This window comes from Patiria miniata, unplaced genomic scaffold, assembly GCF_015706575.1.
Source record: "Patiria miniata isolate m_02_andy unplaced genomic scaffold, ASM1570657v1 HiC_scaffold_7, whole genome shotgun sequence".
Classification (NCBI taxonomy): Eukaryota; Metazoa; Echinodermata; class Asteroidea; order Valvatida; family Asterinidae; genus Patiria; species Patiria miniata.
In genome coordinates this window covers 2490100-2515805 of record NW_024037074.1, presented here as the reverse complement: position 1 = coordinate 2515805, position 25706 = coordinate 2490100, and the positions used below count along the sequence as shown (strand labels likewise).

At 41.1% G+C, this 25706-nt stretch overlaps 1 protein-coding gene across 1 annotated transcript; it reads left to right on the top strand.

Moving 5' to 3' along the window:
- The first annotated feature begins 27 nt into the window (after positions 1-27).
- LOC119744601 (beta-mannosidase-like) lies at positions 28-21983 on the top strand. The gene is made up of 17 exons (XM_038220626.1): positions 28-93; positions 3028-3187; positions 5270-5416; positions 6340-6488; positions 7853-8055; positions 8614-8687; positions 8907-9085; positions 10023-10182; positions 11254-11558; positions 12740-12819; positions 14192-14382; positions 16200-16379; positions 17433-17530; positions 18241-18385; positions 19109-19317; positions 20217-20408; positions 21245-21983. Exons 2-17 carry the CDS (start codon positions 3073-3075, stop codon positions 21476-21478), a joined length of 2661 nt encoding a protein of 886 aa, XP_038076554.1. The 5' UTR covers positions 28-93; positions 3028-3072; the 3' UTR covers positions 21479-21983.
- The last annotated feature ends 3723 nt before the right edge of the window (positions 21984-25706 follow it).

The window sequence follows — 25706 nt, the reverse complement described above, 5'->3', positions numbered from 1 at the left end:
AGAGTTTTGATCACATGACTTGATCAATGTTTACGTTTCAGACCTATTGAGGGCGCTCGTTCACGTGACCGGTCCGTGCGAAGCGGCGATCAGGTAGGAATGGAACAAATTTGCCGTAACTTTTGCACCGCTTTTTTTTTTTTTAGCGAAAGTCAGGTATTGCAAATAAAGGTGTTCATCTTTAGATGAGTACAATTGTTTTTTGCCGAATCAAATTGAATACTTTTTCCAGCTTCGGATCATGATTGCACTGGAGCTCACGTTTCCTTCCATTTCATTTTCATTTGGCGTAACGTTCTACTTCTACTTCTAATGACTGAGACTATGCGGCTACTCGTTTAAAGCCTTTTCAGCAACTTAACGAGGACTGTCATGACTGTGGTGTGCTGTCTCAAATGGTGGACACTTGTGCAGGGTGCTCTGATACATGTATATGCAAAGTTGGTGCAAGTAAAAAGTTAGCTTCTATGAACTAGGTGGGGTGCTGTACTGTGGTCCAATGGTTACGGTGTTCGACTCGTGTGCCTTGGTACACGGGTTCGAATCCTGACCGTGGGAACATGGTGCTTGTGCTCTTGAGCAAGGCACTTTACCACTATTGCTTCGTCCTTCGGATGGGACGTAAAGCCGTAGGTCCCGTGTGTTGTGTAATACACTTTAAAGAACCCAGTAACACTTGTCACTAAGAGAAGGGGTTCGCCCCGGTGTTTCTTGCAGTGGCCGCAGCACCTTGTAAACCCTGGTGCCACATCATGGGTCTCATATCTCTCATGTACTTCATTGATCTAACAATAGACATAAATTCCAGTGCCTTGAGTACCTCAGCACTCCGTTGCGCTAATGCCTGAATAGGTTTCTGCAACGTAGCCATACAGGCGCTGATGGCTCCCTTGAACTGCTCCACAGTGGGCAGCTCAATGATGTCTTGGGAGAGCGCATCCCAGTCCCGCAAAGTTCTTGGAAAGAAGCTTTGCCTGTAGTTGTCAGAACAGGAGCTGAGTCGCATGAATCTATGTTGTTGTTGTTGCCGTGTTGTACGGAGTCTTGGTTGGATGTAGTCTGGGATTGGTACAGAGGTTCAGCGCAGCATACCGCGGCCACACTAGTGGGGCTAGGATTGGTATGGCTATTTGATTATGGACGGCTTTGTAGACCATGGTTAAGGCTTGCCTGTGCCTCTTCTCCAATAGTGGGAGCCCTAGATCTTCTCTCATTCTCGTAACGCTGGCATCACGATGGTAGTTTCCGCATATAAAGCGTACTGCCCTTCTCTGAATTTTTTCGAGATGGTCAATTTGATTTTGTCTGTAGGGATACCAGGTGATGGAGGCGTATTCCAGTTGCGACCTTACCAATGAAGTGTAGGCCTGTTGTTTGATGTGTGATGAGCATTTGCTGATGTTCCTTCTTAGAAAACCCAGTGTTCTCTCTGCTTTAGCTGCTATTGCAGAGATGTGTGGCTTCCAACTAATTTGTTCATGAATTTCCACTCCAAGATATGCTTGACTAGACACAGCTTGCAGGATGTCACCTCCTAAGGTGCAGTTTTGGATGATAGGCTGTTTCTTCCTGTGAATCCTCATAGTGTAGCATTTCTTAGAGTTGAAGTTCATCTGCCATTCTTCTGCCCACGTGCTTAAGCTGTCAAGATCTTTTTGTAACTTAGTAGCATCATCTGTTGAATCATCAGCATAATCGACTGAGACGGGCTGTATCCGGCCGCGGCGGTCTATCCCCTTGCACAGCAAGGGTCTGCGATATGCGAGTAGATTCGGCGATTAATTATGCAAAACATGACTGCGTCTTGACCTCGAGATTCTGGTAATCCTTATCTTTAGGACCGGCCCTGTTCCTATCACACGATGAAAAGACTCACCAAACCAACTGATGACACTCAAATGACACTCAAAAGTGACATTCTGATATTTCTGACATTCTGACACATCTGAACAGTTAGTAATGAAACCTTCTTGAATATCAGCACAGCAGGTGAAATTTTGTGGAAGGAGGGCAGGCCTTTGATTTATTAGGGAAATTAAGGGGTAAAAGACGACAACGACAACCAGAAAACAGACTCAAAAACCAAGATGGCAAACGTGAAAGTTAGATGCAATGAAAAATTTGATGCTGATTGGCTGAGTACTGAGTCCAGTACTTGAGACCATATCATGGGGCCATATCATTAATATCGCAGCTAAGAATTCTATTTTCAAGTTAATGTTTTCTTAATTAATTTACCTATAAATTATGTGATTTGCTGCTGCACCCGATTTCACGAAGCGCTGCGACGCGTCGCAACTCAAGTTACGACGTGTAACACGTCGCAACTCGCGACGCGTCGTATCTTCCATTTCACTAAAGTTGGGATGTGTTGAATGCGTCGTAAGTTCCTTGACAACGGCTTAAAATACGTCGCAAGTCACGACGTGTCTAGTGGTCGTCGCAAAATAAGAAGAGTCATTTCTAAGCCAGTTTTATGCCACAAACATTACATTAACGAGATTATAATACCAAGGCAATGTGTGTAAAGTTGTAAATAGAAAATTCATTGAATAATTATGAATTAGACCGGAATTTTAGAGTTGAAATTTCAAAGTAGCTATACAGTCCAAGGAGAGCTTGTTTTCCTTCAAAATTGCATCGCACGGCCGCCATTTTGTTTTACATTTTAACAAATTTCGAGCCGAGATCCGACGACTCTTTGTTGAATATCAGACGACCATTTACTGTACGCTGACTTAAGACATAAAACAGTCACTGAGTTGTGCTATAAATACACCTACGACGTGTCACACTTTCGATGTGTTTAGTGAAATGGATCGCAGGATGCGTCGCAGCTGCGATGCATCGTAGAGATACGACGCGTCGCAGCACTGCGATGCATCGTAAGTTACGAAGAGTTTGGTGAAATCGGGTGCCGGTGTCTGAGTTTATGTTTTTCTGTGAAGTTGTGTAAACTGTTAACAAATATAACTGAAAACTGAGATATGGAATGTAATAATGGAGACTGTTTCTTCTTTGCCCCAGCATCTTGACACTGACAGTTTACTGCAGTCAGCTTGAACTTTAAAAATGGGTCCTCGTGTTGTCCTGCTGGCGTTGTCTCTTGCACTCTCTGTCCAATGGACTGATGCAGAAACCAGGATTGACCTGGGAGGGAAATGGTCACTCACAAATGGAAATAAAAGTAAGTTTCAATTTGTTAAAGGTATAGTCCATCATTTGTAATTTGTGCATTTTGTTCGTTGGAAGCAACGAAAGTGCTCAAAATCTAAAGAAGGGTGCTGAACAACTAACCTGATGAAGTTTCAGCGCAGCTTCAGCTGTATATTTCAAGAAAAACAACATTCTATGATCTCAATTTCAAATCAAAAGTTGCTGAATCATGTATTGAATTGGGCCTGAATTCAGCGCCCGAGACACATTCTCACTGAGCTGATTGCAAAGTCCTACGCGATATCACACACCGATCCGACAAATTGTAGCAACCATGCGCGCATCTGCGTCGTGTCAACGCTTGCGCGCGCTTCACTGAATAAAAAAAACGAACTAACAAAATTTCCAACGGTGCTTCTTAAGACGCACCATTGGAAAGTCCTTCTTTCATTGATTTCTTAAAAATGACAGCTTGCCAGAAAGAATAATTTCACAGGGAGTTCAGTCCCCTTACTATCTTTCAACCAAGTATTTTTTTTCAACAATATTTACGCCAGTTACTTTTTGGATAGAGCTGCAAATGATGGACTCGGGCTTTAACGCACACTTTACAAAAGAAAATGTAAGGCCATCAACTCCTAGGTTTTTGAACTTGAAGTTTAAAATTTGTTACCACATCAGGTTCCTTTAAAAACTATGCAAAACAGTCATCTACATTTGTGAAGAATCATATGATACAACCTAGTCAATATTACATTCCCACAGCACTTCCAGCAAGCTACACATAATTCACAGCGTATCAATCATCCACTTAAATACACCTTTCTGATCATACCAACTATCAATGTATACAAATACGCCTTTTTTCCCAAGGACTATGTCAGTTTGGAACGGGCTGCCACCATCTGCTGTTCTCATCCCCATCCGTACAGGCCTTCCAAACACCAGCCATCCCTGCCATCAGAGCAATGCAGCCTCTGTATGGCAACATTGTCCTGTAAATTCTTTCTTTTTCGCTTGTAAAAAGTGCACCTTTTATTTCCTTTTCTTTTTGTTTTCACTTATGGCACCTTATTACGGAAGCTTGAATTGCCTTCCGCGATACCGCGTTACCGTGATAATTTATCACAGAAATCCTGAATTCAGAGATAATTCCTTCCGCGATACGCGTTACCGCAATAACTTATCACAGAAATCCGGAATTCAGAGATAATTCCTTCCGCGATACCGCGTTACTGCGATAATTTATCACAGAAATCCAGAAATCAGAGATACCTTTTCCTCGATACCGCGTTACTGTGATAATTTATCACAGAAATCCAGAAATCAGAGATACCTATTCCTCGATACCGCGTTACCGTGATAAAATCGCAGAAATCCGGATTTCTGTGATGATTATCGCGGTAACGCGGTATCAAGGAAGGAATTATCTTTGAATTCCGGATTTCTGTGATAAATTATCGCAGTAACGCGGTATCGCGGAAGGAATTATCTCTGAATTCAGGATTTCTGTGATAAATTATCGCAGTAACGCGGTATCGAGGAAGGATTTATCTTTGAATTCCGGATTTCTGCGATAAATTATCACAGTAACGCGGTATCGCGGAAGGATTTATCTTTGAATTCATGATTTCTGCGATAAATGGCAATTCAAGCTTCCGTACCTTATCCATATGGCTGTTGATTGAACAGTTTAGCCCGAATTGGGTTGCGATGGGATTACTCTACCAAGAAAGCCTATGCTGCATCTAGATGAGGGATGTTGTGCCCCACCCTGTGTGCCCCATCCTCTGTGTCCCACCCTGTGTGCCCCACCCTGTGTGCCCCATCCTGTGTGCCCCACCCTGTGTGCCCCACCCTCTGTGCCCCATCCTCTGTCCCCCGCCCTTTGTGCCCCACCCTCTGTCCCAATTAGAATTTGGAGAAGAAAAAATCTTTGTATCATTTAAAATTATGATCAAAACCATTGAGCAGGCTGTCCAAAAAATGAGCCCCCCCCCCCTCAATTTACCAACCCCATTACGTTTAACCATTCCTTAAAGCTAGGTCTTTCATCTGAGAATTTTTTAGTTCTCTCTTTCTAAAACTGCACAATGTATGATGTGCATTCTAGGTATCACAGTGCCAGCCACAGTACCCGGTGGTGTGTACACTGCACTGATGGCAGCTGACGAGATTGGCAATCCGTACATGGAGAGCAATGACGTCAATTACCGCTGGGTGGCCAACGACAGCTGGACATACTCACGAGACTTCAGCAGTAAGAAAGGAAGACCTATATTATGTGATAATTCTCTTCGTTACCCTGTTTTGGTTTATTGTAATTTTTTTTTAAAATCTGATGTCCATTTCGGCTTTTGAGTCAGTTTTGCAGTGGTACTCTGCTCACCTTCAAATGAGACCCGGGTTCATGTCCTACCCAGGCCAACAGATGGATTGGATTTCCGTCCCTGAAAAAAAAACCCAAGGAATTCCAGGTTGTCCTCCCACAACTAAATGATGAACATTTCTCCATTATTTTATTTCCTAAGATTTTTTTTCAGTGTAAGTACAGGTGCACTCTTTAGAAAACGTTTGGTTTCATTACCAGAAAAACCTCAATAAATTTTAAAAAAAGTTAATTTTTTCTGGGGTTTCAAGCATGCTCATGTTACATGCTGATGTATTTGATAAGGGAATAAATATATGCTTAGCTGGTTTTAAACAAGTACCTTTAAAGCTGGCCAGGGGCCTGGACTTGGTTCATAAAAAACCTTTTAGTCAAAAAGTTGAAACCAGTAAAAAAAGTCACTGTTTTGTTCAACCATTTTAACTCATGTTTTGTGAAACACCCCTCTTGCCATGACTATGGTATGTGCCTCACGCACATAGTGTTAAAAAATCTCCTTTTATGGAGACTGGCGTGTGCACGGCGCATACTGCAAGATGTGGCGTGGAATGCAGCAGTGCAGTAATAAAGTGTTTACAACCAAGTAGTGTTTTATCAATCATTTAAAACCACCCACAGGATGGGCTCTATCTCGACCAAAAGGAATGGGTAAACTGTCTTTTATTTAGGTATTTATAAATTTGGAATCAATAACTGAAAAATCATTGTGCCAACTTGATGATACTAATAATAGCCACGTTATGAGCTTTGTTGAAATATCAACAAAAACATTTGATTTTTTTTTTTTATTTCAGTGACAAAGGAGCAACTGGCTTCCAAGAACATTCTGTTAATCTGCGAGGGCCTGGACACCATATCAACTGTCACAGTCAACGGCAAGACGATTGGAAAATCTGAAAATATGTTTGTTCGCTACGAGTTTGACGTTAAGAACGTCCTTATAGTAAGTACATCTGACCTGGAAATCCATGTACAGTTCCTACACTTTTTTTTCTTTTTTTTTTAATTTTATTTTGGCCCTCCTCAAGAGAACATAAAGCTAGTAGAAAAACCACAGCTAACTTTGTCTATCCATTCTGAATTTAATTATCGAAATGGTCAGGTCCTTTTGGATATTAACCACTTTGCGCCAGGATTATTTTTTGCCGAAAATTTCGATTTTCGCAAAAGGCAAAATTTTCCAGCCAACTTCTGATACACAGCGAAACGCCACAAATACTGATTCGCAAGAGTCATACCAACAGTCTTTGTACGATCTTTCTTGTCGAAACCTCATACGTTTTAATACTCAATAGGCCCTGCACAACAACAGCAATTCAAGATCAACACGCGGTCCGCCTCCACAGACTTCACGGACTTTGTGTGTGTGAACAAAAGAAATGAGAGATTCGCATGTTCAGACGTCACCCGGAGGCGATTCAAGACAATGTTGACATATTAACCCGTCAGCCATGCCTGTGTACAAAAACAGCCAGTGCGTATTATCACATCCTCTGATGCGAACTGCTTAAGCTAGAGAATACTTGTGCAAGGATGGATGCAAGAACCCAAAGTTCTTGTGAAAAAAAAAAAAAAGTTTACCACGGTATCTTGGAAACCCCCCTGACAACATTTGTTTAGTTGCGGTGGTATTTTTAAATCTACTATTTGATGCAATAATAAATCGGCTACGCAATTAATCAAAACAGCAACAGAAAAAAAAATGATCAATCTGTTTAATTGTGGTGGGAGAAACAGAGATTTCTAAATCCGATTGTACTTTTTTTTTTTTCAAACCGAATGGTTATCTGGTTAAACCGGAAGTTTCCATCAGCTCACAGTCATGCCAACAAAAAGTGAGGAGTGAGGTGCCACATGAAATGCCCTACCAGTGACTAGGTTATAGTTTGCAGGATTCAATGACCACTGGGCTTCTACAATGACACTCCAGAGCTGTAATGTTGAAAAAAAAAGGATGGGAACTCTCTGATATTAGTTGAATGGTCAGGCTATATACCAAGAACACCACTGCAAGTAGCAAATGAATGGAATTACAATCCGAGACCATATTACAATCAGAGACCATAGAGCAACATGGGGAATGTTCTGGCAGTGTTTTCTTTAGCTTGTGTCACAAAAAAATGGTCGGCTTACTTTTTTTTCAAGCTCGGTTCCAAATATCCGGTTTCTAAAATCGAAACTGAATAGTGAAAGTGAAACAGAATGCTATAAAAATCCAGATTTAAATCCCACCTCTAATTGAAACAATAATTGCATAGTTGCAGACGTAAAGGATGTTCCAACGCATGCCCTTTTTACCCTATTTAGGAAGGGACAAACTCGATCTCTGTAGCCTTTAGTTCAGCCATGAAGTACGCACTGAGCAAATGGAAGGCCCACACGGCCTACGACGTTCCCCCGGACTGCCCCCCAGATGTCCAGCATGGCATATGCCATCCCAACTTCATCCGCAAGGAGCAGTCTTCCTTTGGGTGGGACTGGGGGCCGGCGTTCGCCCCTCAAGCTATCTGGTAAGGACTAGTGATGATTGAAGCAGAGACAACGTTTGCTTAGTAGAAATAAGAGTTTATCAGCCAAGATGTCATGTGAATGTATGAGTCCCCTAACATGGCACACTTCGACATTTTCGTCGAAGTTCCTCATGCAGTGTTGTTAAACCTTTTTGTTGACAAACTTCAAATTCATTCAGTAAAATACTGGAAGTATTACCTTAACAATGCTTGCTGTTGAACCTTTGTGTATCAGAGTCATGAAATTTTGTCCGAAATTCAAAAACGGTGGGCACAAAATCGGCATAGTGTTCTCTAATATTGGTTCACTCGAACAAATCTCGGTAAATTCCCTTAACATTTCAGAATTTATGTAACATTGACAAATTCAGATAAACCATTATTATCTCCACTCAGGTACCCCAAACAAATTTTTTCTGTTACATAATGGGTAGGTAAACTCAAAATTTAGCATTATGTTCCCCGTCAGGGTAAGAAACCACGTACTATGGCACATGAGTACCGTCACCATTGGACTGCAACTTATTTTTTATTAAAGCAGCATCTTTTTTTTAACAGGAAGGATATTCGAATTGAAACATTTGACTGTGCTGTCATACGAGATGTAGTTGCAACTGCTGTTCCATGGAATAGTATGTATTCCTTCTTTTTTGCAAATAAAAATGATTTGTTATTGGGAATGTGGACATCATATGATTGAAAAGATACATTGTGCAAAATATGTAGGGATGGGTCACGAAATACAGAATAAAAAATGAATTCTGAATATTTAAGACTTCTGAAAAGTCACTGATTTTCCAAAATGCTGAAGTTCCATTCTAATAGAGCATTTTATCTATCTTTCAATGAAGAGAAATTTCAAGTTCAACCGTGGGCCATCAACATCACCACTTATTTTGAGCTCGGCTCGAACACCGGCTGCAAAGGTACAGTTACGGCTGAATTCCCAGAGTTGCACGTATCCCACAACGCAACGGTGGTGCTGACAAAACGACAGACCAGCTTCTCCATGACGTTTCAAGTTCAGAACGTGAGTTTGGGATGTTTGATTGCTTTTCCAGTTTATGATCTGTGACATTCTTTATCTACAGCAGAACATCTTACAAATTGGAAGATGAGGTTACCCTGTGTTAATGTTGCAATTGAGTCAGGCACAAGATAACAAGTCTGGCAAGAAGTAAATTACAAGTTGATTATCTACAGCAGAACATTTTACAAATTGGTAGATGAGGTTGCCCTGTGTTAATGTTGCAATCGAGTCAGGCACAAGTCAAGAAGTCTGGCAAGAAGTAAATTACAAGTCGATTCACGAGTAACATTGGATGAACAATAACAAAGGAAATGCTTTTGTCACGGTTCATTTGAATAGCTTGTGACTTAACTTGGGACTGGAGGACTTGTGACGGACTTGCGATTGATTTGTGATCCATCACAAGTACCCAACTTCAAAATTCCAAAGTAATATTTGGTTTAATATGTAGATGGAGATCATGGTTCTGAATCTTTGCAGAATGTTTCGTTTAATAAGGGAATAAATGTGTGCTTGGCCAGTTTTAAACACTATGTTTAAGATGGGTTGGAGTCTGGATGCTGACTATTGCCCGAGCTAAAGGCAAGGGTAATTGTCAGCATCCAGACTCCGACCAGTCTCAGCAGAGTGTTTAATTCCAACCAAGCACATATTTATTCCCATTCATCAATACCTTTTTAGTGTCTATGTTTTGCGGGCCTAGTGCTACAAATCTCCTTATATGGAAATTGGTGCGCACGCGGCGCGTTACGTACTGCGCACTGGGGTGTAGAACGCAACGGTGTTTTACCAGCAGTTTTAAACCATCCACGTGACAGATTCTCGACCAATAGGAATAAAGCAAACTATGAAACACAATGATAAGAAGTTCAATCAGGAAATTTTAAAGAGGAAAACATGCTGATTGTTGGCAGTCTCAATTTTTTTATTTTTACAGGCAGATACGTGGTGGCCAGCAGGTTTCGGAGCACAGCCTCTGTACGATCTCTACGTCCACTTTCAGAGCAGCGACAGGCCTGCAGAAAACTCCACCAAGTCCCTCAAGTTTGGCTTCCGTAACGTTGAGTTGGTGCAGGAAGAGGTTCCCAATTCAAAAGGTGAGGACAGCATGGCTGCATTCAAAAGTGGATACACTTGAGCTTTCTAATAATGCAAACTTGTTTGGCATTAAAGGTAACATACAACATTTGCAGGCATCAAAAAAAAAAAAACCTACCAAATTATTATTGAATTCTTTGATTGACTGTAAGTGAATAATAGTTTCCATCATCCTGTGATGAAATCATGGCACCTGGTGTGCTGTCATTTTCAAGGAAAGTGGAATTTTTGTATCGGATTCCAATGATGGTCTGTCAACCATCATTAGAAATAAACTGCCTTTTTTCAAACACTGCCCCCAATTTACTAAAATAAGTTAGTCCACATTTTGTTTGCCCTCAGTTACATATCCACGAACGAGTGCAAGCCTGCTAGTCTGATTCCCTGACCTGGCAATTTTTCGATGTCAAAAATCGCTCCGTTTTCGTCTGAAATAGGGTCAGGCCAGGAACCAGAATACAAGAACAGTATATATTTTTCTTGGATTTTCCAGCATCTATGAATGCAAAACTTTAAACAGCAGCATACAATAGTTGCCATAAACTACCAACACCCAAATCCATCCATTTCTGAAAATTACAGCAAAAGCAAATGTCGGTACATGTATATACTACCTTTAAAAGCTTGGGATCGAAAATGTGGAAGAAATGTTTGGCTGTTCTTTCAAATATCCATTTTTCTGGTTAATGTTCTGCACCTGACAACTATGTATCATACTCCACGTTTGAGATATCCCAGACATGTAATTTTTTTCCCCAGAAGGGCAATTGTTTACTTTTTTTCTGGAAATTGCAAGTCAGGATTATCTTCTATTCAATAAAACACCTGCAAACCAAACATTTAGACTAAGAGAAAGATTTAAAGATTAGTATAAACTTTTTTACAAGAAATACAAGAAAAGAAAGAAAAAGTATGTGACTAGGTACTCTAAGTATGGGACTTGGAGCCCAACCTTTGTAAAGTACATGCACACAGATCTGACTATTAGCAAATAATACTATACTTGGCGACTTAGTTCTCATTTATTCAGAGCAGTAATGTTGACGTTCTTTTCTTTGCCCGATCATCAGGCCTATCCTTCTACTTCAAGATCAACACCCGGCCCATCTTCATCAAAGGTGCCAACTGGATCCCGGCCGACGCATTCCAGGAACGCATCGACCGGGACCGTCTGACCAACCTGCTGCAGTCGCTGGTGGACGCCAACATGCACGCCACGCGGGTCTGGGGCGGGGGCGTGTATGAGCAGGACGCTTTCTACGAGATCTGCGACCGGCTGGGGATCATGGTTTGGCAGGACTTCCAGTTTGCCTGCGCCATGTATCCCGTGGGCGAGGCGTTTCTGAGCAGTGTGACTGAGGAGGTTGTACAACAGGTATCTAAAACGTGGCAGAATCCCTTGAAGTACCTAAGGGCATCAATCTCTTCTGAACAGTGGGGGGGGGGGGACATACCTTGATCATCACCAATGCAAGCAAGAGGCGCGAAGCCCTATAACGGCGTGGGGTTCGGGCCCACTTAAGGGCCCCCGAAAAAAATTTGGATTCTAGACACTCTGTGGTGTGATCTGAGGCAATTTCTGATCACTAAACAATTTTTTTGAGCAAAATATTATCTTTTAAACATCATTTGCGAGTGCGGGGGACTTGTTTCCTCATTCCAGCTATTCTGAGCTATAGAATCATTATAGTAGGCTATAATTTTCGGGGATCAAAGAAGTGGACAAACGATATGATATCCCCCCCACTTTAAAAAGTGTGGGGGACTTGGCCCCGTCCCCCACCGATTGACGCCCATCAATAATAGTCACAGGGACTGATTTCATGGAGCTAGGTGGTAAGCACAGAAATATTTGCTTAGTAAAAACATGTTACCATTGTACAATTTTGCTAAGGAAATTTTGCTTAAGCAATTTCTTCTTAAGCAATATTTTCTTTATTACAATTGAGCAAAATTATTAAAGCACGTCCAAGCACAAACTGTGGTTAACCATAGTTCAAGCCCTAACCTGCTGTGTAGGTACAAGCAATGAATGTTTGTGAGTGCAATGGTAAGAATAATTTCATTCGGTGACGAATGGAATGTTCTCTTGTATGAGGCAAAGCCGAGTGGAATGGAATATGCCAACTGTCACCAAATGAAATTATTCCACTGCACGAATGTGAAACATTCATTATTTGTAAAATACTAACACCTGAATAAATCCTTGTTATCTGATTGGTCAGCCCCATCAATCATGTGACCATGCAATGGAACTTCTATTTACCGTGGAATAGAGCTTTTATTTTGCGGTGCCGCTGGTCTGTGGGTTGGGACAAATAATTCAATGACGTGATCAAGCAGCTTTCGGAGCTCCAGGTATATAAATTAAGGCATAGGTCACTGTAAACTCACATGGTCCAAAGTAATGGCAGAAGAATTGTGCCAACTCCATGGTGGTCACTCTGAACACTATCTGGAGCAGTGCTCCTACTATTACTGGGGACTACTGGTGAGAGTACCATAGCACTGTGCCTGGATTCTGAAATGAACTCCCCGTGGCTTCACTCTTTACAGGTGAGGCGTCTGTCCAGCCATCCCTCTGTCATTGCCTGGAGTGCAAACAACGAGAATGAAGTCGCCCTCAGACAGAATTGGTATGTGATTTGCGTAGTTTTGTAGTCACTTTTTCCTTTTTTTTTTTTTTTTTTGGTAGAAAGAAAGACACCAATAGAGATATTATACAAATAATGAATGTTTGTGAGTGCAATGGTACGAATAATTTCATGAGGTGACAGATGAAATGTTCCATTCCACGAGGCGAAGCCGAGTGGAATGGAACATTTCATCTGTCACTGAATGAAATTATTCTGTCCATTGCACGAACGTGAAACATTCATTATTTGTTTTATATAACACCTGAATAAATCCTTGTCATCTGATTGGTTGACTTTTAATAGCCAATTTATTCAGGTTAAAAACTGTTCATCATATTTATATTAATGCAAACTGTTCAACAGGTTGAGAACAATCATATTAAATTTATCTCGACTTAAAACAGCGCCACCACCAGCAGCAGTGACACAGTGCAATGGAAGTTCTATTCACAGTGCAATAGAACTTCCATTGCACTGTGCGCTGCGCGCCACGCGCGCGCTGTGCGTTGGTATGAATAATTCAATGACATGTGATCAATGATCCACCAATCAGATGACGGGGATTTATTCAGGTGTTGTATAAATACCACTGTAGGTACATGCGTGGTACACTTCAAAATCAGTTTTAAAAATATACAACGACGTGCAATAAACTTAATCAAATTCAAAGGACAAAGGGTCAAATAAAAAGCCTGAAAGAGAAATTAAGCAAGAAAATTTGAATATTGGACCAACAAATTTTTTTTATAAAATTCACAGTGGTGAAGGGCAAAATTCCTTCATTTGTAATTATACAGTAAGTAAATGTGTTGTATCAATAGTTGGAAAGCAGAAACCCATCAGAATAAGCCTTTTCGGAGTTCCAACTGCGCATTCATAACCTGTGACAACGCGCATTGTTTGTCTCAAATGGCCTTTGACATCATCGCGCCACTGACTTTACAAAAAGGCTGTTTGTGCATTGTGGGTACTGTCAAAGGGCATTAACAATGTGCGTTGTCACAGGTTACGAATGCGCAGTTGAAACTCCGAAAAGGCTTACTGCTTTCTCAACCAAGAGGTTGTCAATTGTTGGTTTTTTTTGGTATTTTTTGTTATTCCCTGCAATTTGACCTTAGTGATATGTATGTGGCCTATTTTTGAGTAGTATAATAGGGGTGTAAGTGGCGCCACCAATGTCAAAATAGTCCGCCTCCCCCCAAAAAACTCTTTTTTTTTCTGCGGCCAAAATTGTGGGGAAAATTTGGTGAAAACATTTTAACTTCTAAAAATATTTTTTTAAAAAATAGTGAGCCCCCCGAAAGCCAAAGCCACTGATCAGCGTTTATAATGCTTATTTCCATGTCCCTATCCCTTGAACTCTTTTCACAAGGTATGGAACAGCGAAGAATTTCAGTCTATACCAGAAGGACTACGTCACCTTGTACATTGACACTGTCCTGAAGGCACTGAATAAGGAGAACTCCAACCTACCATCTGTCAGCTCTAGCCCTTCCAACGGCCCCGAGTCACAGAAGGAGGGATGGGTAGCGAAGGATCCAGGAGATCCTCACTATGGTGATGGTAAGGGGCAGTAGCCTAGCGAGATCATTTGCAGGGAGTGGGGGGGGGGGAAATTGGGGAGGGGTTGGGGGTGTTGGAGTGGGGGAGGATTGAGGGGGGCGGAGAGGGGGTACAGGTACACCTGTTTCAGGCTTGCATGTGGAGTGCCGTGGTCTAGTGGTTGCAGCGTTCTAGTGGTTACAGTGCTCAATCGTATGGGGTTCCAACCCTGACGGGGAACATGGTTCTTGTGTTCTTGGGCAAGACACTTAACTACAATTGCCTCTCTCCACCAAGGGAGTGTAAATGGGTACCTGGGAATGTAGAGACCAGATTGCGCTGATCTCAGCTGCAGAAAAGTGGTCTGATGGCCTGATGAACGGGTAATAATTGTGAAGCGCTTTGAGACCAACATTTGGTGGAAAGCGACACCCACTATTATTAAGTATATTGTGTGCACAAACAGTAGATAATGCTTTGCGAACACAAGTGGGGAAGACACAACGTGCATGTACTGGTTCATGCGCATATAGCCCAAAATACACCTGACTAATTTTTTTTCTGAATGTACACAGGGCATCTTTGCAAAAGCGTCAGGTGCCATCGGCCTTGCAATCAAAAGTCCCTCCCACTGGTTCCCCAATTCTCCCTTGGGAACCATTGAGAGGTACTTGTGCATAGAGCCCATAGTCCCACTGTAAATTGTTCCCTATTAGATTTGAATCAAGTTCGTCATTTGAAACAGTTTTGAGGGACTGTGTCAGCAGATTGACTGTTGCCATCATTTGGAATGACTTCAGAGTCAGGTCTATAGTAGCCTTTCGCCCAGGCAATCGTGGCTTAGAGTGGCGGAGTTGCGAAGACCCAAAGCGACTGGAGCAAAGATTAAGTCAGCACGCACGAGTGGCAAAGCCACGAAGCCTTTCCCAACTCGATTTTGTTTTTCATGCAAATAAGAAGAGTGCTGAAGGTTAACCAATCACAACGCGGATTTTGCCTAGTCGCTTCCATTTTTTAAAAGAAGGGTGAGTAAGGAAAACGTAAGAGCAATGAAAGTTCAGATGAAAAATAAGTTCATACACTCAAATAATTTCTTGAAATACTTTTATAAGTAAAGTTAAAATAAGATAATGTAAGAACAATTACGCACCACGATCTCGTGGAAAACTAGACTCGCATTTTTTGTTTTTAAATTTTGTGCAAGCATCCGGGCGCATCGACACGTCTGGGTTGTAGCCACGCACGCACAAAAAGGCTGATGATTGGTTGGAATTTTGCTACCCTATTGGGGTAGCAAAAATCGAGATTATAAAGAAAAACATAAGAATTTCTCGACAAGTTAGAAAAGGCCCTCGTGGCTTCGCCACTCGCATGTGTGGTCTCAATCTCCAGTCGCTTCGCGCTTTTCGCCACTTTGAATGCGGGCAAGGTAAGCCACGATGGCCTTGGTGAAAGGCTAGGTCTATCAAGTTTGCCTGTCTGAAACCAGACGGGGGGTGGGGGGGGCATGGTTCTTGTGTTCCTAGGCAAGACACTTTACTACAATTGTCTCTCTCCACAAAGAGAGTGTAAATGGGTACCTGGGAATGTAGAGACCATGGGGGCGCTGTATTGTCACCATTTTTCAGTTTGTACTCAAACCCATACATGTAGCAACTGCACTAGACAAATGCACGTGAGCATTGGCGTCTGGCAACAATTGCACTCGCGTGCCCTCCAGTATAAGCCCTTTGTCATTGTCACCATTGATGAGAGGGCACTCTGCCACGGAGTCCATATGCCTCCACACGACTCAAACCTGGTACAACCTTTCCAGAATCTGTTTATACCCTTTACAGTTCACTACTACAATTACCCTGCCGACTGCTGGGATGTCTCCGTGTTCCCCAAGCCGCGGTTTGCCTCGGAGTACGGCTACCAGTCCTGGCCCTCGTTTGACACGCTGGAGACAGTCTCCCAAATGGGGGACTGGTCGCTGAACAGCAGTTTCAGCCAGCATCGGCAACACCATGCAGACGGTAGGCAACCTTTGAGAGTTTTGCGAAACCATGACTTCATCTTCGGTTTCGTTTCCAGGAGTTTTCAGGCCTCTGACTTAGTTGATGTAGGCTAAATTTGAATCCATGCTCTGCTTCTAGAACATCGCATCCTCAAATATGAAATCATTAGACCAGTATGGGCTCTGTGCGCCAACGAAAGAGGGCGCCCTTTTACCTAGCAACGATGTCCCATGGGTGGGCCATTTCGCTGGTTGACGCCACCGTTTCTTGTGTGTGACGCATATACACCAGGGGATTCAGTTGTACTATGTACACACAGTCAGGCAACAGATGGCGTCGGTCAGTCACCCCCAACTGTACTTTCTTTGCCGGTGAGGGGGTACTTGTGAACGGAGCGGATAGTCTTTATTAGGTTTATTTTTGGCAAACTTTCGAAATGTGATAGATTTGGGTTGAAGGCCTTGGGGCAAATGGGACAGATGCAGCTTGGAATCATTGTGTGTTGTCCTTGAGCAGGATGCCTTGCAACAATACGGGCAATTCCCAATACAGTGCGCCACCAACAGGTTGCCATGGACAGTCCATTTTTCAAGTTTACGGTCTACAAAAACATGGCCGACTTGCCATAATTGGAAATCACAAATGTCATCACAAAAAACTGTCTCACAAAAAACACACCATCTTGATAAAAAGAAACGAAAAGAGAAAAAGATACTCAAATCATACGCTTACGAAACTACCGACCGGACAAACTAACAATTTTAAATGTCCCACACCAATTTGTCGACCATCCCTCACAACGCACTGCGAAAAATTTACTCAATGTGGTAACCTCTTGGTTGTGCACTGTATTTTGAATTGCCTGTATTATAGCATCATGAACTAGGAATTCAATCTGCATTCATAGTTAGCCAATGTGAATTCAGAATGCCATGCGACTGTTCTGTGATGAGAGACAGTTGTCTTAAACATTAGCCCGATAACATCAAAAGTTTCAAAAAAATTTCGGTTTGTGTTGATGGAAGTTTGTTTCTTATCTTGTTTCCAATATTCCCCCTATATCCGTCTTAGGAAATGAGCAAATGATGACACAGATCAAGCGGCATTTTAAAGACAGCACCTCCACAAACACGACACAGAAATTCATAAACAGGATCTATTTGACGCAGGTAAAACTCCGCTTCATCTCCAAACAATATTGAATTAAAAATGTACTTGAATCTAATATTTATAAACTGGGTATCACAACATTATTCAAATTTTGAGAGGTTTACAGTTGCATCATGCGAGGTAACTCTTAAAGGGTCAATGAAGTGAATTTTTTTAGGAACATATTTAATTAAAAATAATATATAGTGGGTACTTTAAAAGCGCAAGTATCCACCAGGACTGGTTGCTCCTTGGCTTACTGCCATTTACTGGCACAACGAATCACCACAGCAAAGAAAATTTATGACGTCAAAATATCCAAAATTTTGGCAACTGTTGGTACTGAAATGACTGATAACATTCAGGTTTCTGCCTGAAAAGACTTCACAATTTTGCTCATGAGTATGCAAATTTTCATTAGCATAAGGCACTAAAATACCCTTAAAAATGGCAAAACAACAAATTTAAAATAGTTAAATTGGACATGATGGTGCATTTTCAAGGATTGCATTAGTAACAGTTACATTGCATGGGCAGAAGGTTCTGAGAAATCCAAATATATTAAAATGACAGTTTATTCCTTATGCTTTGACCATTAAATTTTCCTAGATTTTTCCCAGGTTTTACTTATTACCAGCAATATCTCGGTTTCAATTATCTAATCTCCCTAGCCAAAAATTGATCTAGATCCAAAGAATAAACTATTTTTACACCTTCTGAAAACCTTTAGATATCCCAAGCCTTGTGCTACAAGTTTGAGACTGAGCACTACCGAAGACTGCAGTCGTCCATCGTCAACGGTGAAGGAATGACAATGGGCGCTGTGTACTGGCAGCTCAACGACATCTGGCAGGCTCCGTCGTGGGCTTCTATCGGTAAGAAGCTTCGACTAGAAGCAAGACAGGATTTTTTTGCATTTCTCATGCGACGTGAAACCAAGGAATCTTTAGAAGTGTCTTTGGCACTGTAGCTCACACCTTTAGTGAAAAGTTGTCAAGGGGAATGGTGAAGAAGTGTATAATTATGAAGATGGACCCCAAAACCGAAGATGCATTTTCAGAGATACCCCGAATCAGGGAAAAATATTCACAATTTGCAAGAGTCACTAAGAATTGTTTTTATTTTTCATTTATCTCGACCATGTTTTCTTGTCTTTCCTCTTTGTTTAATTTTTTTAATTAAAAATGTTACTATCTTAACACAAGTACATGTTTATAGTCCAATTAATTTGTGGGTTTTCTTTTCGTGAATTTTGTAACTATCCAACGTGTTTGTAGCATGTTTGAGCAACTGATACCAGTACCCTCACAACTTTTTTTTAATATGAGCCACTAATGGAAACTGACAAATGGGGATTCGCTATTTCCCAGGTCCGCATCATGACTTTGGGCGTGATCCCTGGCTGCATGGCATATACAGATTTTGGCTTCTGACTAGCGCCCTTGAACAAAGATATTGACAAATTGGGGAACGGCCAACATAGGGCTGGATAGCTCAGTTGGAGAGAACACCGGAACGGTAATCCGGAGGTTACAGGTTTAAGCCCCGCTCCAGTCAATCTTTTTGTTCAACTTTTCAACCTTTTTTTTTTCAACTAGAGTACGGAGGCAAGTGGAAGATGCTCCATTACTTCGCCAAGGATTTCTTCGCGCCTCTCCTCGCCTCCGGTGTGGAAGACGATAAAGGAACGCTGTCGGTTTACGTCATCAGCGATGTTGACAGGATCTTTGATGGCATGTTGAACGTGACCGTCTGGTCGTGGGACAGTCAGACACCTTTACAGTCAGTCATCAAAATGTTCAAACAGGTTAGAAAAGAACAACACAAGCATTGTTTTTGTTGGTCTCAGCAGGGCGGCCTAGCGGTCCTCTTTGTGCCTATCTTACTGACCATTGTTGTAGGACATTAGTCCAGGACTCAGACCTGAGTCGGACTCGAGTCACATTTTTCGTGACTTGGACTTGACTCAAGTCCATTGGAAAATGACTCGGACTCATGGGCTCAGGACGCTAAGTATATTTGAGTGTTAAGTTAGTGTCTATAATGTAATCCGGTGAATAAAATTTAAAGCCCCTTGTTTTCGGATGATGCCGCACTTGCAAAAAGACACATGCAGTAGGGGAAGGGGGCCCTCGGGGGGCTTGAGCCCCCCCCCCCCCCCCCGAGGTTTTCAATTTTTTTTTTTTAGTCCCACATTTTGACCTTGGTGATATGTGCGTGACCTATTTTTGAGTAGTATAATAGGGGTGTAAGTGCCGCCACCAACGTCAAATGCCAAAAAATAAACAACTTTTTTCTGCGGCCAAAAAAATTAGGGCAACATTTTTGAAACAAATTGTGAGTCCCCCCCCCCCCCCCCCCCCGGACCAAATCCTTGGTGCACCACTGGACGCGGGTGCAATTTGGTAACACTTTTGGTGCATGGAAGGCGCCTGGAGTTTGTGCGTTAACTTGAGCGTGACTAAAGCGAGCCTTGTGCCACCGCAGTACCACCTCAGATAACAGCTGTTTTAGTCTATAGACCTTATTTACATGACATCACAATGACCGTCTGTAATTGTTAATGTCGTATTGAGTGACAATGCAGTAATTAGCAAAAGTTTTATGCATTTAGTGTGCAGGCACCATTTGCTTCACTGGTCGTCACATTAGCTTGGCCACACACTAAATTTTACATGTCCATTCCTCACTTTTCTGTTTGAACAGTTTAACAAGAGTGCGGAGCCGGTCCTAGTGCGGAAAACGTCAGAGATACTGTCAACGCACTGTGCCAAGCGACAGTCCTGTTACCTGACCTTTCAAGTCACCGGTATCCAGCCTCAGCTGGCGTCCCCTATCAACCCTTTCTTCTTGTCGTCATTCTCTGATGCCGAGGGGATCAAAAAACCTAACATTGAGGTAAAATATTGGGGGGGGGGGGGGCAATACTGAGGTTGGATGGGGGAAGAGTACCATCCTAGCCATGACAATGATTACACACAGATAAACCAAATTTGTGACCTGTTCTGTCAAAAGCAGACGCTTCTGGGCAGAGGTTGAAATTAAGATAGGGCCAAAAAACGCTGAGGGAGTGATTTTGTTCGATTTGCACATTTTTGCATATTTGTAATCCTGAACATGTCTAGAATATACTGTAAAAGTTTGAAACCCTAATTTGAACTCTAAATATAGTATTTTTGATGATTTGTTAAGGGTATATCAGTTAAAGAAATTACTGTTTTGTGACGTTTGTGGCCATTTTCTCCGTTTTCTACTTTTCGACACAATGAACTTCAAAATAGTATAACTTTGCGTAGGAATGACCGGTTTCAAAAATTAAACCACCTATTAAAAGGAAAAAGATCATATTTTAACAATATGCAAAAATCTCATTTTTGACCTTACGCCCAGAAAAGTCTGATTTTGTCAGAACAGGTCACATTTTACTGTTACTTCAATGTTTATCTTTGTATTTATTCCCTTATGAATCCAAGGTAAGTGGAGTGTTGTGGTCTCGTGGTCTGGAGCTTTGAATTTGTGGTCTACTGGTAATTCTGCAGGTTGTGGGTTCGAGTCCAGCCTGCGGCTACGGTGCTTGTGTCCTTGGGCAAGGCACTTTGTCACACATTGCTTCTCATCAATGTAACAGGGACAGGAAAAATGTCATCATTTGGATTCTAATTTGTAGAAGTTGCAAACAGTCGTTGACTTGTTCTGTGTTTTGATTGACTTGTTCTGTCTTTTGATCGACAAAGTTTGACGTCTCAAAGAACGTGAACAACACGTTCAGCATCCAGCTCACGAGTGACGCCACCGCACCCTTTGTCTGGCTGGAGGCCCACGGCATCCGAGGGCGCTTCTCCAACAATGGTTTCCTCATGAACCAGAGGAAGCGCGTCGAGCTGTTCCACGCTTGGGAGAATACGACAGTCGATGCGTTGACTGAGGCTCTGACCGTGTCTTCCCTAATGGACATTTACCAAGACTAGACGACTTGGTACCAGACTTGGTCAGTGGCGACCCAACTTTAAAGGACTAAAGACATTAATTTTACACTGAAGCATATTTTAAGCAAATACCCATCCTCTGAAATGTTAGAAAACCATAAGATATCCCTCTATGGTTAATTTTGTTTTTTTAAATGCCCATGATTTACATGACAACTGAAGTTTCTGCCATGAATGACATCACACTTGGCCTCATGAATGTGGAAATTTGCCATAACATAGAAATAATTTTTAAAAACGGATGTAAAGTACCTTTTAAAGGGAATGTACATCATTGGCTTTTGTTGTAATTTTCAGAAACGAACTATTTTGGGGTTAGTATAATAGATCAAATATTGTTACACTGACATGTTTCAAGTTTTGCATTCAAAAATGCTGGAAAAACCAAGAAAAAACAATGACAATATAAAGCGTAAAAGTAAAGTTAATTGAAAAAAAAATTGTGGATCTTCAAGGACTGCATTAAAAACAAGGCAATTCTCAAACCGCGCGTAGTGATTGCATAGTCTCTTTCCTGAACAAAGACCAGGCGAGTCACAAACAACATCAAACCTTCGAACAGTTTCTGTGTTCAAATGAAGAAAGGCACTTCACAATTAGTGCCGTCACGGTACGTACCAAGAGGTTATCACGCAAAGGCCAATTCTGCAGTGCATTGCAACAAAGCAACCCTATTTTGCTTTTGTTGTCAACAACTGTGGGTTTATTTAAGAGGCCTCCAAATGTATTCTGTTTGTGGTTTGTTACATGTGAACAATGAAGAATGGGTGATTTTATTAAGGGAATAAATGTGTGCTCCGGAGGTTTTTATCACTCTGTTTAAGACCACTTTTAGAGTCTGGGTGCTGATAATTACCCGAGCGTTGTCGCGCAGAACGCACCTGGGACGTTATCAAGAACGATGTTGAATTGGAAAAGTCGCCTTTCCATGGAAACACTAGTGATAGCGTACTGTATTTTGAATTGCTTCTAATTTGCTCCTATAATCGTGGCATCAAAATGTGATTAATGTATCAATCAGATTTTTAATTTTTTTTATGCGAAATGTTTAACTTTAATTCTCTTGCAGCTTATCAGCTGGAAATTTAACCTGTTTAGTATATTCTCAGGAATAAAGTAACAAATTATGGTGAGGGGGCCATTGTTAGTTGACGTCCATTAAAATTGTGAATTTTTTTTTTTTTTTTTTAATGGACATTATTGGAGCAGAATCTTTATTTTGCTTTACAATGTTAACAGTTGTAAAGGCTCCAAAATTGTAAGATCGTTGTTACATTAATTTTCTACCAAAGTCAAGTCTACATACAGGACTCTAAATCAATATTTTCTATGGCAGCTTAATTGATTCCCATGTTTGACCGATTTGGTTCTTGTTTGTATATAAATGAAAATCAGCCATGCGATTATGACTTTTATGTGTAATAAAAAAAATGAGAAAAAAGCTTTAATCTCTGTCATTATTTCATTTCATTTTCCATCCAACTACACACCAACCACATTTTAAAGACATTTTAAATAATAACATCAACTACACGTTAGAAATAAAAACAGTTGTTACGCCACTTGCGACTGAGACTGGACATTAGAGGTGTCCCGAAAAAAATGAGGTAAAATTGTTGAACAAAATTTGAAATTTATATATATTTTATATATTTATTTACTTCGACATTTCTGTCGCGGGTTGTGGAAAAGATTATAAAACCCAAATAAAATCCACAATCGCTTTAAAATATTAAAACAGGAATATTTATATATAAACTAACTAAAATCGGGTGGGCAATAAAAGTATTTGGGTAGAATATAGTAAAAATGAGTTAAAACATAGGCCTACTTCCAAAAATAAAAACCACAAAAGAATACAAAAAAGAATTAAAAATAAAACTTAGAAAATTGAAACAGCAAATGTAAAAAATATGTGTAAATCAAAAACTAAGAAATACAATTACATGTAGTTAAAAGATATATTATAAAATCGTGAACAATGAGAACGGGTACACAATTTAGAAAAAAAACCCGATAACACAGTTTTGAAACCTGGGGCTAAGTTAAAAGATAATCCATCAGTAAGGACTTAAAAAATACTTAAGGAGGCGCTTTGAGTGATATCACCTGGAGTAGCATTCCAATCATTGGCAGTGCGAACAAAATATGAATTCATAAAATAGTCACTTTTAGCGAAGGCCGGGAACCTGGACTTTCAAAGCATGGTCATTTCGGGAAATTCTGTTAAGAGGACTGAATTTACAACGGCTGTCTGCATCAATAAGGTTGTTCATTATTTTATAGGCCATTACAAGTCTCAAGTAATTTCGTCTGTTTTCTAGTGACGTCCATCCTAACTGTTGTAATAAGACATTGTATCCAGATTCCCAGTCCCTGCCAACCATTCTGGCACAACGTTTTTGAACGCGCTCAAGCGTGGCACAGTGGGAACTCCTATAAGGGTCCCAAGCCACGCTACAAAAGTCAAGATGGGGTCGGATTAGTGATTCGTAGAGCCGTGTTTTTGTTTGGCCAGAGCAGTTTGCGAAGGACCTTCTAATAAAACAGTTTATTGCACTTATTGCATACTTCATTACACTGGTCGTTCCAGTTCAATTGCTTGTTTATCATCACTCCCAGGTATTTTTCACGATCTGTCTCCTGCAATGTTTGGCCCTGTAGAAAGTAAACGTAATCGGTGGAATTGCATCTTCATAATTTTGCACTTGGTGATGTTGAAATCAAGCAACCACTTTTTAGACCAATCGCCTAAGACTTTTATATCATACTGGAGAACATTACAATTTTCTAGAGACTTAATTGACCGATAAACAATGCAGTCATCTGCATATAATCTAATAGTAGAATGCACATCCTTAGTAATGTCGTTAATAAAACATTTAAAAAGAATAGGACCAAGGATTGTCCCTTGGGGGACACCTGATTTGACGGCACTCCATTTGGAAAATTCACCATTAAGAATGACTCTCTGCGTTCTAGCTTCAAGAAAATTCATAATCCAATTCACCAAGACACAAACTGTTTAGTTTCTCGCGAAGGAGAATGTGTGAAACGGTATCGAAGGCCTTGGAAAAATCCAAAAGTGCAATGTGAACGCTGGACTCGGATTCTAAGGTGCTACTCCAATCATGGATTGCGTCAAGTAGTAGAGTCTCACATGAGCGTTTCTTTCTAAAGCCATGTTGATTATCATTGAGGAGGTTATTGTCATTCAAATGCTTGGTGAGGTGATTAGAGACGATTCTTTCCAGTAATTTGCTAATGACTGATGTGAGGGAAATAGGTCTGTAGTTAGAAGGGTCATCTTTTTTACCCTTTTTAAAGACTGGACAGATCGCTTTACGCCAGTCTTCGGGAACTTCGCCTGTGGATAAAGACAGATTAAATAACATGCAGAGAGATTGGGCGAGTGGCTCAGCGCCTTTCTTTCAGAATTTTCGGAGCAATGCCGTCAGGCCCCTGTGATTTGTTCACATCGATATTTTTCAGCAGTTTACAGACTTCATAGACACTACAATTGATATCGCTCATAACAGGAATGTCATATCTCTCCGTTGTAGGAATTCTAATAGGGACTTCAGTTCCAAAGACGGAATTGAACTGGTTATTTAGTACCTCCGCTTTCTCTTTCTCATCTGTAATAATATCAACATTTCTTTTGAGACACTCAGCCCTTGTAGTCACATTCTTACAAGTTTTAACATCATTCCAAAACTTTTTAGGATTTTGCTGGACATTAGCAATAGTGCACGCTACGTACTCAGTGTGGCTTTTGTGCAGCCTGTTTTTCACCTCTCGTCTCAAAGAACGGTATTTTTCCCAGTGCGTGATACTATTACTTACTTTAGCACGCTTGAAAAATCTATTTCGTTTTCTCATCAAGCCTCTGATTTCACTATTCATCCATGGTAAATGGTGTTTACAACTGGACTGTTTTTGAGGGATGTTCATATCAGCGATACTCAAAACCATTGGTTTTTCATAAATACCAAGATAGTTCTCGATATTGTTGCTATCGATGATGTCCCTCAATGGAGCAGCGTGTAAGTCAGCACGAAATTGCTCAAAATCAGCTTGGGAAAACTGGTAGATTTTCCTCGCATTGTGCTTTTGCTTTTTAGCACAAGAATGGATTTTAAAAACAATGGCGTCGTGATCGCTAATGCCAGGAATAATATGAACATCTGATACAACATTAGGATGGGTG

Bases quoted from the DNA above. Each gene is read 5' to 3' on its own strand.
- LOC119744601 (XM_038220626.1), top strand. From the start codon at position 3,073: ATGGGTCCTCGTGTTGTCCTGCTGGCGTTGTCTCTTGCACTCTCTGTC. The intron at 11,559-12,739 runs GTATCTAAAACG...CACTCTTTACAG, and splicing joins CTGAGGAGGTTGTACAACAG to GTGAGGCGTCTGTCCAGCCA. The intron at 18,386-19,108 runs GTAAGAAGCTTC...TTTTTCAACTAG, and splicing joins TCCGTCGTGGGCTTCTATCG to AGTACGGAGGCAAGTGGAAG.